We start from the raw sequence: 12,458 nt of genomic DNA, 5'->3' as shown, positions 1-12,458 counted from the left end.
TGTCTGTGCCTTGTTGTTTTAAGTGTCCATTGTATTTGTTCCAGATAACTCTGTTTCTAAGTTGAATTTATTTCTCTGCCAGTTCATTTTAACATGAAAATGCTTTCATCAGATTTGTGCTCAATATTGCCTTCCTGCCAGGCCAAATAACAAATAACAGAATACTGTTGATGGATGTATGATTTAAAATGGTCTATTTTTTCCCCCTTCAACAGGACAACTGATTAAAAGAAGAGGAAGGAAAATGAAATGCCTGTTCTTAATAGCCTTCATTCATCTGTTACTGAAATGTACTGGGAAACCTTTGAGTGGAGATGACAGCTACCGAAAAATATCTGAAGATGTTAAAAGGGAAATAGCTGGTTATTCTGATATTGCTAAGGCTATTATTAACCTTGCTGTTTATGGCAATGCCCAGAACAGATCTTATGAAAGACTGGCAGTTTTTGCTGATACTGTAGGACCCAGACTCAGTGGCTCCAAAAATCTAGACCTTGCCATCAAATACATGTTCAGTGCCCTGCAGGAGGAAGGGCTGGAAAATGTGCACCTGGAACCTGTAAAAGTGCCTCATTGGGAACGGGGAGAAGAGTTTGCTCTGATGTTGGCACCAAGGAGCCATAGCATTTCTATTTCAGGACTTGGAAGCAGTGTTCCAACTCCTCCAGAAGGTAAGTTTTCACTTCCTTTGGAATTAAGTATCAATTGCATTTAGAACCCAGTGTTTATGATGGCACTAACAAGATCCCTGTAATAATGGAAGTAGACAAACTAGTGCTCTCCTCCTGCTGTAAAAATGCTGCAAGCCAGAGATTATTATCCTGTGTTAAGTTTTTGGGTAACGTGTTCTGTGCTTGCCTCTGCTCAATTAGGCGCTCTTGTGCTGCCTTAGCCCGTACTATTGATCGCACGTGTCCTGGGCTTGTGGGTGGACCCCAAGGACTACCCCAGTTGACGTCAGGAGATCCCCTTGACTCGTCTGCCATGACTTTGAAGCGAGGCTTCCCTTTGGCCTGGGGCCCTCCTGCAACCCCAGCTCCCCTGGTACACGTTCCTTCAGGAACAGGCACTACTTTCAACAAAAGCTGACAAAGCTCCTTAAATTTTGTCATGGATTTTTTTTCAAATGTATTCTTTCTGCATTGAAATTATAGACTGTTCTCAGAAGAGCCTGCTGCTAAGAATCTCCTTCCGTACCTCTTAGCATGAATCTCTGCCAGGATTACAAATTAAAGGTCAAATAACAATGTACCTCAGTGATCATGCTCTGCTTCTGGTAATTTAGAGCTGTTTTGCTTTCCTCAGGTCAGTTCACCAGTGCTGCCTGAAAACTGGTACAGTTTTGTTAGCTCAGTTTCTGAATCAGACAAATGGGAGCGGGCAGAACTGTCTGGGAACTCCTCTTATATACAAATATTGTGCATTCCTGGTATAGTCTTATTTCTATAGGACTATACTACTATTTAATATTATCACCTGATACAACTGTTATGAAGTCTGATCAGCACATTTTAATGACAGTTAATTTTTTATTCCTTAAACTTTAAACTCTTCTGGCTCAGAGCAGTCTCTCTGGGCCTGGAAAATACCTTGCATATGGTAGGCATTATTGAAATACATGAAGATAGTTTGTAGAAGCTGTCTAATTATGTGTGGGGAAGTGTCTCAAAACCCAACAATCAAGAAAAAGGAAATCTAAAATGTAAACAGTGAGTTTTATGGTTTGCTACTACTCGTATCAACTTGTGAAATATGTTTTGGGGGATATTAAGGTAAAGGTGTTCCTAAAATGAGAAATAATAAAGAACTGATGCTATCAATGCCTCTTGAGAAGGTTCAGCCCTTGGGAAGAAAAATTAATAGCGTAGATTAATCCCATTTAGCATTTTTTTTTTTTCTCCATTCCACTTCCTATCCAAGCTGCCTATAAAGAAAACCAAACTGAAAACCGTGTCCTCCATCTCAAGCAATTTCAGTTGAATGGAGAGAACCTGCAACTTATTAGTTTTTCCAGTGAGTATTTCCAGGAAGAAAACTAGTTTATATGCAGTTTTCCTCCTTCAGTTCTTTACCTATTTGTGTTTGGCTTGTCCCGCTCCTCTGGCTTCTTTGAGAGATACTAATTTTATATCTCAAAATGGGCTCAAACTTTAATCCAGTTCTTGTGCTTCTCTTGGTTGCATCTAGATTATATTTACAGTAGAATGGCCTGACCACTACTTGTGATATCTTCTTTCTTCCATAGATAACACTGTACTGACAGTGATTTGAGGATTAGATTACAGTTTATTTTTTACCTTTTTCTATCTTGCCTTCTTCTGCCACTCATGTACTGGTCTTCTTAATACTCTACTTCTTTGTTAGTAGAAAGGGAAGGGAAACAATTCAAATATATTAGAGCGCAGTTTCTGCTGCCCAACATAAAAAAGTGGTTAAAGATATATTTCTACTATATCCCTTTTTATTGTCTCCTCTTGTTAAGACAACCTTCTGTTATCTCCCCAAATCTTCACTCTGTCTGGGTCGTGACAGATTTTCATAGTGGGGAAGACATGCACAGAATTGGTAGCCATGATAGTCCAATAATTATGTAAGAGGCAAGGATTTTTTGGGTCATATTTTATTGTACCAACTGCCTGGTTGGAATAAAGTTGGCCAAGCTTTCAAATACTGTATGAGGCATTCTTCATGAATATGGTTGATATGAAAATGCTTGTTTTGTCTCAAACCTAAACCTGCAAATGCATTCTTGACTGTTTTTCAAAGCTGGAAGCTTATCACTTCTGATTCTTGGGTAATTTACTTCCCAGATCTGCTTCTCTGGCCTCAGACAGTACTGTTCCCATGTCCTAATCCCAAGAAAAGGGGGACTGAGCTATTGTAAACCACTTGCAAAATATTCAAAGAATTCCGTAAAATATTCAAAATATTCCCCTCAACAGTTGTTAGCATTATTGATTTATTTCAGTTTATCTAAGAACTTGTGGGAAAGAGCGACTCATCCTGTTCCCAAAATAATGTCAATAAAAGTCCTTGGAAAAAAAAAGACTCCACTCTTTTTCTTTTTTTTCCCCCCAGCTATGAACCACTCTTGGCACATGTAAGTAACAGTTTTTTGGAGATCTGCAAATGTTATACTGAAGGAGATAAAACTGTAAAGTTAAAGATTTAGGGTTAGGTCCAACAAAGAATTTGAACACTTAAGGTCCTATGCTATACATGAGGGGAATTAAACTGAGAATGGGATCCAAAACAGCCATCACACTAAACAGAGAACAGGCTAGAGGTGGCACTCTTCGAGATGCAGCTAGCCAATAGAAAACACGGAGGACAGGAGGGTATTTTAATTCTTCTCTTCTCTTCTAATTTTGTGTCTTGCATTTCCTACATGCAACCTCAAACCTTATAATGAAGGTAGGTGCCAACAGATTCTTTCTAAAGATTGAGCAGGGATTGTTGTCTTAAAAATGGCAGCACTCTTTTTTTCATTACCTTCCAATAACTAGAGTCCTTGCTCAAGATGTGGGAAATGTGAGACTTTCCCTTCCCTAGGGAGTGCTCCAAATAATAGACTTGAATTGCCTTCTCTTCTGCTTCCTCTCTGACCCAGTCAATCTTGAATTCTTTTCTGTGCAGTGGTATTGTTTCAGTGGGAGTGGTAGAGTAGGGCTGTGCAAAATTTCACTGGGTGTTTTGTTTTGAAGCTGTTTGGATGTGTTTTGAGCTTGAAACAGTGAAACAAAACAAAAGCCTTTGAAACAGCTTTGAAATGAAATGCAGTCACTTGAAACATTTTGAAGCATTTCGAGTTTTGAAGCCAGGCTTACTTGGCTTCAGCACCGGTCCCAGCCAGCCACGGCAGCCTGTTGTCATTCCTTGTGTAGATCCAGGGGCCGCTGTGGAGACCTCTAGCCACTGGGCTGTACTTACTAGGGCTGTGCTCTAAGCAGCTCCACAGCCCCATGGAGCTGAGCCCAGTGCTGGGAGGTGGGGGAGAGGTACTGGCCACAGCCACCAGCCAAGGGTTGCACTCCGGGCAGCTCCGCCACTGGCTCCCTGCTGCCTCCTGCTGCCGGGCTGAGCTCCGTGGGGCTGGAGGAGCTGCTTGGAGCGGAGCCTTGGTGAGCACAGCTCGGCGGGTGGAGGCTCCGCAGCCCCATGGAGCTGAGTCTGGCAGCAGGAGGCAGTGGAAAGCAGCGGACAGACAGTGGCAGAGCCACTTGAAACACAGCCCTAGTTCTGAGCACAGCCCTGGCCAGTAGCTTTCCTCCGCCTCCTGCTGCTGGTCTCTGCTCTGTGCGGCTGGCAGAGCCAGCTAAGTGCAGTTCTGTGACGGGATGTGGGGGAGAGCCAGGGCTGCTCTCTGAGCCCACAACAAGGCTGCACTCCAAGCGGCTCTGCCAACCCCACGGAGCTCAGCTCCGCAGCCTTCCCAGGGGTGCGGGTCCCCAGATCTGCATGCAGGACGACGGGAAGCTGCCGCTGCCGGCAAGTGACAGAAGTTTTGCTTGTCAGCAGTTTGAGGTGCAGTTTCCCAGAAACCCCTGCACCGAACTCCCTAAAATTTGGCAGGCTTCATACCCTCAGAAGGAGCTACCATCCTTGCAAATTTCATCTGAATGAGACAAGAAATAAAGTTACAGGCATTTTCATGATTCCCCATTATAGCTTATGGGGGAAACGTCAAAACAGTTTTGACCAAATTAAATGGAACAGTGCTTCAAAAGGAGACAAAATGATGAAATGAAACACTGTCTCTCCAAAACGGTGGAACAGAAATTGAAACAAAATGGTGCTGTTTTGCACAGGCCTAGAAGAGAGTGTTCCACTTCAAAATAGCCTAGCCTAGTTGTTGTGTCGTGGTCCTGGGAGTTGTAAGATGGTGGTTTTATTTTCTTTGAGCAGAAGAGGAAACTGAACTTGTGTCTGGCATCTTTTGGGTAAATGTTCAGACCACTAATCACTACTCTTTACATAGGGTAAGTATCCTTATAACACTGACAAAATCAAGCCCCTCTACCTAGTAGAGAATGTCTAATTTTTGGATCTTGGTTGGGCTTATGTGTGATTAGGCTTGCTCAGCCCCATCAAATATAAGGAGGTGCTACTTGGGGGGAACACTTAAGTAAAACCATAAGGAGCCTTTAGAGTTTGTGCCTGCTAGTCTATGATAGGCATAAAATAAACCACTCTGTTGATATGTTCAAGTTGTACTCTGGCCTAAATACTGTCAGGATGCCAGGTTTCTACACTCAGTTCATCTTAAAAAGGGGGAGGAAGGAGGCTACGGAGAGAAGATTAGCATGTTTTAGTAAAGGGAAAATGGCATTGAAAGGGAAGTTATCTCCAAGATTTCAAAGACATTCCTGGACTTCCTCCATTTTAAGGAAAAACATCCTTTTGAATTGAGATGAAGTTCAGGACAATTATTAGTTAAAATGAAAACTCTGTTACCACAGACTATTATTTCTTTTTTTAAATAAAAGTTTCCCTGTTTCCTGGTTAATGTTTACAAGGAATTTTTTTAGTTAGTGCCTTCAGTGCCAGCGGAGTATAAAGTAACAGTAAAACTGACCAGACACAAATTGGAGAGAGTAGAAGCCTGAAAATAGTGAAGAAAAATATTTGATAACTTTTTCTTTATGGTAGTACTAGGTTTACTTGTAGCAAAATAGGTACAAAACTTTCAAATAAAAAGTTGCTATGGTTTCTTTTAACTGCAAGATGTGCATTAATTTCTTGCAGAAATCTTCGATCTTGACATTTGTCACCAGTACAAATGGCTTTGGTCTCTGTAAAAGGCTGGTTCAGTAATGGAAATTCATTCGACTTGGATTTTACTTTACTTTTCTTTTGATCTAGTTAAAATTCACCGGTGACTTTTGTGCCTGCCTTAGGTTTTTTCTTAAATAAAGTACCCCTATGAGGTGCTGTGAACCTCTGACTTCACTGAGGTCAGCAGGAGTGAAGATGCTCAGTACTTCCTAAAGAAAGTTTCATAGCTAAAATTTAAATCAAATGTTACCACGACTTTACTTCAGGGAGTTCCCCAGCTAGAGGCTTTTCGTATTTGGGCATTGCCCTGGACTTAACAGTGTTTCACCATTGGCAAAGCATGCAGATACTATATAGGGATTTGATTTTTGGTAGTACAGACAATATCCTGAAAATTCTGAAGGAAAATAGATATAATTGTTGCTTTGGGAATCCTGTAATTGAGAGGAAAGTAGTAGTTTAGCAGATGTCAGACCATAAGGCTATCAAAGAATTCATATTTGTGTGCGTGTTAAAATGAATCTTATTTTTCCTGGTGTGTGTCTTATTCTGTCATATCATTTTAAATAGACGCTGACAAATAGTATAAGCCCCGAAGTATAACTTACCCTAAAAAGTTCCTCTAGAGAGGAATGTTCTGTTTTCTGCTTTAGTTTCTATTTATTCTTCATACAAGTAGTATGATGTATTGGTAGGGAACAAATGGTTGACTAGTGAAAACAAACACAGCTAACACAAACATTTTGGCTGGTCCTGGTTTTCGTCTAGTCAATGAGAGTTGTTCTGCCTATTTCGGTGGAAGCAGGCTCCAGCCTATGTGTAGAGTTGTGATGTTACCTACAGTTATGCTGTTTTAACCAAGTTAGCTGATTTATTGCTAAATCATGTAAGTAGATTGGTGAAAATGAGTTTAGTTAAACAAAGGGACCAAACAGATACAGACATAGCATATACATAGCAACTTTATAGGCATACTGGGATGTATACATTTCTACACCTTACTGCACTATGGTGTGCCCACCCTAATTTGAAGCAACTGAGCTCATGTGTGTGTATTAAATTAACAGATGTATACTTTTTAAAGGCATCGGTCTGTTTTTGGTTTTGGTTTCACTTTTTTTTTTGTGGTTCAGGCTTCAGAAGTAAATTTTTGGGGTACTCTATTTTTTTTCTACATAGCCTTCAAAATATGTTACATCCTAACATATTATAATTCTTAAAACATACCTGAAGTTTTAGAACTCTAAAGGGCAATTAACAGTTTACTGAATTGAGTAAAAACATGGAAAAGGACGTCTCAAAATCCTCAAAATCAAATATTCAAAGGTCAAATTTATCTTTGTTTTAGCAAATGAACACTAAATTGCAAAGAAAGACTTGGAATGGTACCAGAGCACTTACTGTATGTTGGCCTTGTAATACAGGTAACTAAATGAGATAATTTATCAAGTTCCTCATTTGTTTTAAGCATGAAGACTTGTAATTTTCCTTCTGGATTACTTAGGAAAATTTAAAATCTTTTCTAGCTTTTTCCCCCCCTAAATTTAATTCATGCAAGTTGCATGGATAAGACATGGTTATCTTATTCATCGTAATTGTACAGATTTTGAAGACTTTCCTCAACAAGAAAAAAAGAAGTTGGAAAAAAAATCATATTTGGAGGACGGGGGAATAAAAAAGATCTTTTATGTCCTGGTGCTCTAACCATTAAACTATTGGATACAAGGTTGTGGCAGTGGTACTGCTATGACTTCTGGAAAAAAATAGACTTGCATTCTTTCATCCAGTCGAGGGTTTGGGGCTGGCTGTCTGTAGCTCAGAATAACTTGTGCAAATTCTGGAGAGTGGGGCTTAGACACAGCCCTTAAACACTGTAATGCAGGAGTCGGCAATTATTTTGGCTGGAGGGCTGCTTAACAAATTTTGGTGACCTGTTGAGGGCTGCAAGGGTAGCCCTGCCCCTTGACAGTTGCCCCACCCCTGGTTGCTATCTTGGGACCAGAAGTTCCACCCCTGATCCCTGACTTTTTTGCCACCAGAAGTCCCAACCCTTGCCCCAGAAGTATTTGTTTCGGCAAGGAGGCTTTCCCTCTTCATCCCAGAAAAACCCCCCAACCAAATTACATACTAAAAATCAAACGGCTACAATAACATATTTTAATTTTACTTTAAAAAATATTTTTGTGCTGACTTATGTGTTTATGTTGTGTATGTAGAGGTGATTGCATAATAGCTCAAAATGAAATCTTACTCTTGTTTATTGTGGGGGGGATATGGGTGGGTATGGAGTTTGTGAGGGGCTGTGGGGGGGTATGTGGGTGGATGTGTGTGTGTGGGGGGGATTGTAGGGGTGTGTGGATAGGTATAGGGTTTGTGGGGGGCTGTGGTGTGTGTATGTGGGGTGGTAGTGTGTGGATGTGGAGGATGGGTATAGCGGGTTTGTGGGGGTGTGTGTAGGTATGGGGTTTGTGGAGGACTGGGTGTGTGGGAGGAGTTGCGGGGTATGTAGAGGGGAAGGGTGTCAGGAAGGTGTTTGTGTGTGTGGGGGGGGGCATGGGTCTGAGGTAAGCATAAGGGGTGCAGATGCATGTATATGGTGGGTGAGTGGTGTGGGGGGGTGGTGTACCGACCCTGCTGCCAGTGGCAGCAGCAAGCAGAAACCCCCTCCCATCCCCCCGGCATTGCACAGTTCCGGTGAGCCCCAGGACTGCACATGGCTGGGCTGCTGGCTCCATTGCATGGAGCTCACATGTCCAAACCCAATGCCGCTGGGGGGAGCCCCGCGTGCTGAGGCCAGCAGTGCAGATCATGGGACTTGGCTGGGGTGTCAGGGAGAGGGGCAGAGCTGGCCTGGCTCCGTAGTGTTGAGCTCCCAGCTGTTCCCCAAGACCTGTGCATAGCAGTGAGCGGGGCCAGCCACCAGCTCCATTGCACAGAGCTCCCCACAGAGGCATGCCACTTGGGTAGAGAACCTGGGAACTGCATAGGAGCTGCATGCATTGGAGCCAGGGCGACCCTTAGCTTCCACTGGCCTGAGCTCCATGCTCCTGCTGCCCTACCCTAGGTCCCCGCCAGCCCTAGCCTCAGGGCATCAGCACGGGCCCCATGCTCCTGCTTAGCTGCTGCCCGCCACTGCCGCTACTCTCCCCTGCTCACTTGCTTGCTGCTACCACCACTACTCCTGCCACTGCCACCACATTCCCTGCTCACTGCTGCTACTGCCTTTCCTCTAATGCTTCCCTACTTTCCTACCCTCCGGCTTGCTGCTCCCCACTCCTTCCCATCCCTCTCCTCCCTCCCTTTGCCCACTGCTGCCACTCTCCACCAACCTGCCACCACCACCACTTCCCTTGCCCACTGCTGCTTCCCTGCGGGGCCAAGGTCAGGGCTGTACAGCGGGCGAGGGGAGAGTGAAGCATGTGCTGCCATTGCAGGAGTGAGTGGGGCTTGGCCCCATGCAAGCACAGCAGGGGCAGCACAGGGCTGGGCCAGATGCAGTGAATTGGTAGGCACCTGCCCGTGGGCTGGATGAAATTGCTTGGCAGCCCAGATGCAGCCCACAGGCCTATTTTGTTTGGTTGTACTGTAATGGCTTTTTTGGATTTTATTTTAAAGCGTCTTTTCCTGAGCGTTATGCAGGTAGCATAGATGCCGAACTCGGGGCTCTAGCTAGGCCTATAGGGAGCAGAAACCTAAAAAATGGCCACTGACAGATTGGGGGGGGGGGGGGGGGGACCCTGCTTTACCAGAAGACGAACTGTATCAGTTTGACCCTGCTTGCCCAGAGTCTGTATAGATCATGCGCTTCAGTGGGGCTTTTTGAATCGGCTATTAGATAATCAGCTATTAGATAAAAGCCTCATTGAAGTGCACAATCTATACAGATGTTAGGTGAGCTGGGTGAAACTGATGCTTTCTTTTCTGGGCATGCACTGTGCTTGGTGTGGGGGCACAATGAACTGCAAGTAAAAGGCTGGGTTTTTTCCCACATCTGTCAGCGGGCCACGGTGCTCAAGTAAAGATATTAATTTGTTCCAGTGTAAACAGCTGGTTGCCTACAGCTAACAGTAGTAGACTAGATCCACATAGAGATCAAAGGCTAAAATTCACATCCTTTAAATAACCATGGCCTGGAGAGGCAGTGAAAATGACTTAATTAGGCTGGTGGTCATCTCATTGAAGTGGGACACCTTAGAATTCGGTCTCTGTTCCAGTGGGTATTTTACTCTTTGATACCGAGTGAAGAACTGCTTCAAGAAAAAAGACTGAGAGAGGCCAAACCCAGACTACTGAACAGCTCAGAGCTTGGGGCAGTCTTGTGTAAGGTGTCAAATATGGCTTTAAATCCTTACACCAAACTGAGCAGAGGAGTGATGTGAAGCTGGTTTTCCACGCACAAGGAGTGCTCTAAATACTCTAAACATTTGGAATAAGGAAGGGGCCACCATGATGACCACTAGACTTTTTGAGGAAGAAAACTGACATAGCTCCTCAAGCAGCAGGGCAAAGGCCCTGTCTCTCTCCTTGACATTTTATGCTGGTTACTTTAAGGCAGGGGTGCTCAACCTCCAACCTGCAGGTCAGATCCAGTCTCTGGAGCCATGTGATCCAGTCTGCGGGGCTCCCCAAGGGTTCAGAAATTTGGTGGTGGGGGGGCAGTAGCAATTAACACTCTCACTGCTAAATTCCAAAGCCCAGCGGGCCAGATGACGTGACCCAATGCTTGGGATTGGGCCAGTGCACATGGGGGCAGGGCCGGGAAAACAGCTCTGATCAGTTGTGTGTAGGGTAAGGGTCAGGGCAGAGGCTGGGTTGATGGGACCCCATCTGACATGTGTGGGGCTGGGGCTGGGACAGGGACCGTGGGCCTGTTCCCTTTTGTGCAGGATCTGGGTTGGGGCTGAGGCTGGGGCAGCGGGCCTGATCTGGCATATGCAGAGTCACGGTTGGGGTTCGGGTGGTGGGCCTGATACAGTGCATGAAGCTGGGACCGACTGGAGCTGGGGCTCAGGCTGGCGGGGCACACATGGGGACCTTGTAGCAGGTTTGATCTGGCACACGTGGGGAATGAGGACCCAATCAGATGCAGGAGCCATGAGCATGATATGGTAGACATGAGACTGGGGCCCAATCTGGTGCATGTCAGATTGGGCCCACAGACAGACTGGACCTGCAGATTGACCCAACACCACTCCTTTAAGGTTCTCATCATTGCTTTAGAGGATTCAGCACTCAGTGTCCTGACTTCTGTGGTTTCCATTCTTGGGCACTTGGCTCTTCCTATGCATTGTGTAAGGAGCCTGGGTGCCTCACTCAGGTGCCTAGAAATTGGCTACAGCAGCACTGATCTAAATCCCTTTGTGGATCTAACCCATTACTCAGTTGGCTCTGTTGCTTTCTTGCTTTGTCTCTGGGGTCATATTCAGTCCCCACTAAAAACTAGGTTGTCTGTATTTATGTAGCAGGGTTTTTACAGTTGCTTCAGCCAGGCTATTACAAGAAGATCCAGTAATAATTGGAAAATGTAAATATTTTCATAACATTTATTTTTCCCTGCTTTTTCCTCCCCTCAGAATTGCACAGTGTATTTAGTCCCTGTGCTATGCGTTGTAGCTGAATAGCCTCCCATCCTTTTGGAATACCTTTCTTTATCATTTTAGTTTTATGAAGTAATTCTCCTTTTCATTCAAGAGAGCATTTGGAATCATGATTTCCAAAAGCTCTTACAAAATCTTTTCTGATGAAAGCCTTCTGCTTCTCTACATCTTCCTAATTTGCTCTGTTTTTTCCTTTTGTTGCTTATAACTATCCTCAAAGTGTTTCTAAGTATTAATTAAAAGTATCTAAAATTGCATTGCTATATACAACAGTAGTTTTCTGAAGGACAACACTAGAATGGTGTGAAACTTTTTAGTTCAACATTAGATTTAAATATGTCTGATATATATATTTTTAAGCTTGAAGTTTAGGTTAAATTTGGGGTAGGATTTCCTGAATTCTGTTGGCCTGCTGTACAAAGTTGCACTGACTACTAGTGTTAGCTGGAAGCAGTGTAAAAGTACACAATCTTATATATTGGATTCATATGGTTAAACAGTTAAGGCATCTTACTGTGTTTGTGCATGTGTGCTGGTTAATCACACTTATCCTATAATCTCTTGAGTCTAAAACTTGAGATGAATTTTGCTGAGATACACAGGTGCCTGCACAGCAGAACTCAGTGGAAGCAAGTTTCTTTTCCCATGCAGCCACCCAAAGGAAACTCCTGTTAATTGGACCCATTTCTAAATGAAACAGTTTCTAAACCCTTCTCCTGTTTCTCGGGAAGTTTGTGGCAGTGGGCCTTTTCTTCCTGGCACCTCCCTGGATTTGCAGGGATGAGGCTGTTCTCACCTCTATAATCACTGGATGGTAGGGGAAATGTGTGTGGTGGGGAGAGGGGCCCAGGATGTTAAGGCAGGATCATCTCTGTCTAAACTATCCCGGACGATTTTGTCTGACTGCGCTTACAAAATTCCAGTGATGAATATTCCATAGCTTCTTTAGGTAATCTATTCCAGACCTTAACACTGGCATTTTAAGAAGAGATCTTCCTAATGTGCAACCTAAATCTCCCTTATGGCAACTTACGCCCATTACCACTTGTCCCATCCCCTGTTGATAGTGAACAATTAATCACCATC

General features: G+C 43.9%; 1 protein-coding gene across 18 annotated transcripts in view; it reads left to right on the top strand.

Annotated features, from left to right (window-relative positions):
* Positions 1-12,458, top strand: part of CPQ (carboxypeptidase Q) — a 390,605-nt gene that overhangs the window by 30,560 nt on the left and 347,587 nt on the right. For all 18 annotated transcript variants that reach the window (XR_009460667.1, XR_009460659.1, XR_009460668.1 and 15 more), the window contains one exon: positions 216-671. Coding sequence is in view for 7 of the 18 variants with exons in the window: in XM_019495714.2 (XP_019351259.1) it covers positions 245-671 (427 nt within the window). In the remaining 11 variants the exon portion in view is untranslated. The remainder of the gene's footprint in view (positions 1-215; positions 672-12,458) is intronic.

This window comes from Alligator mississippiensis, chromosome 3 (assembly GCF_030867095.1).
Source record: "Alligator mississippiensis isolate rAllMis1 chromosome 3, rAllMis1, whole genome shotgun sequence".
Classification (NCBI taxonomy): Eukaryota; Metazoa; Chordata; order Crocodylia; family Alligatoridae; genus Alligator; species Alligator mississippiensis.
The sequence above is the reverse complement of the archived record's forward strand: the minus strand, read 5'-3'. Positions and strand labels throughout refer to the sequence as shown.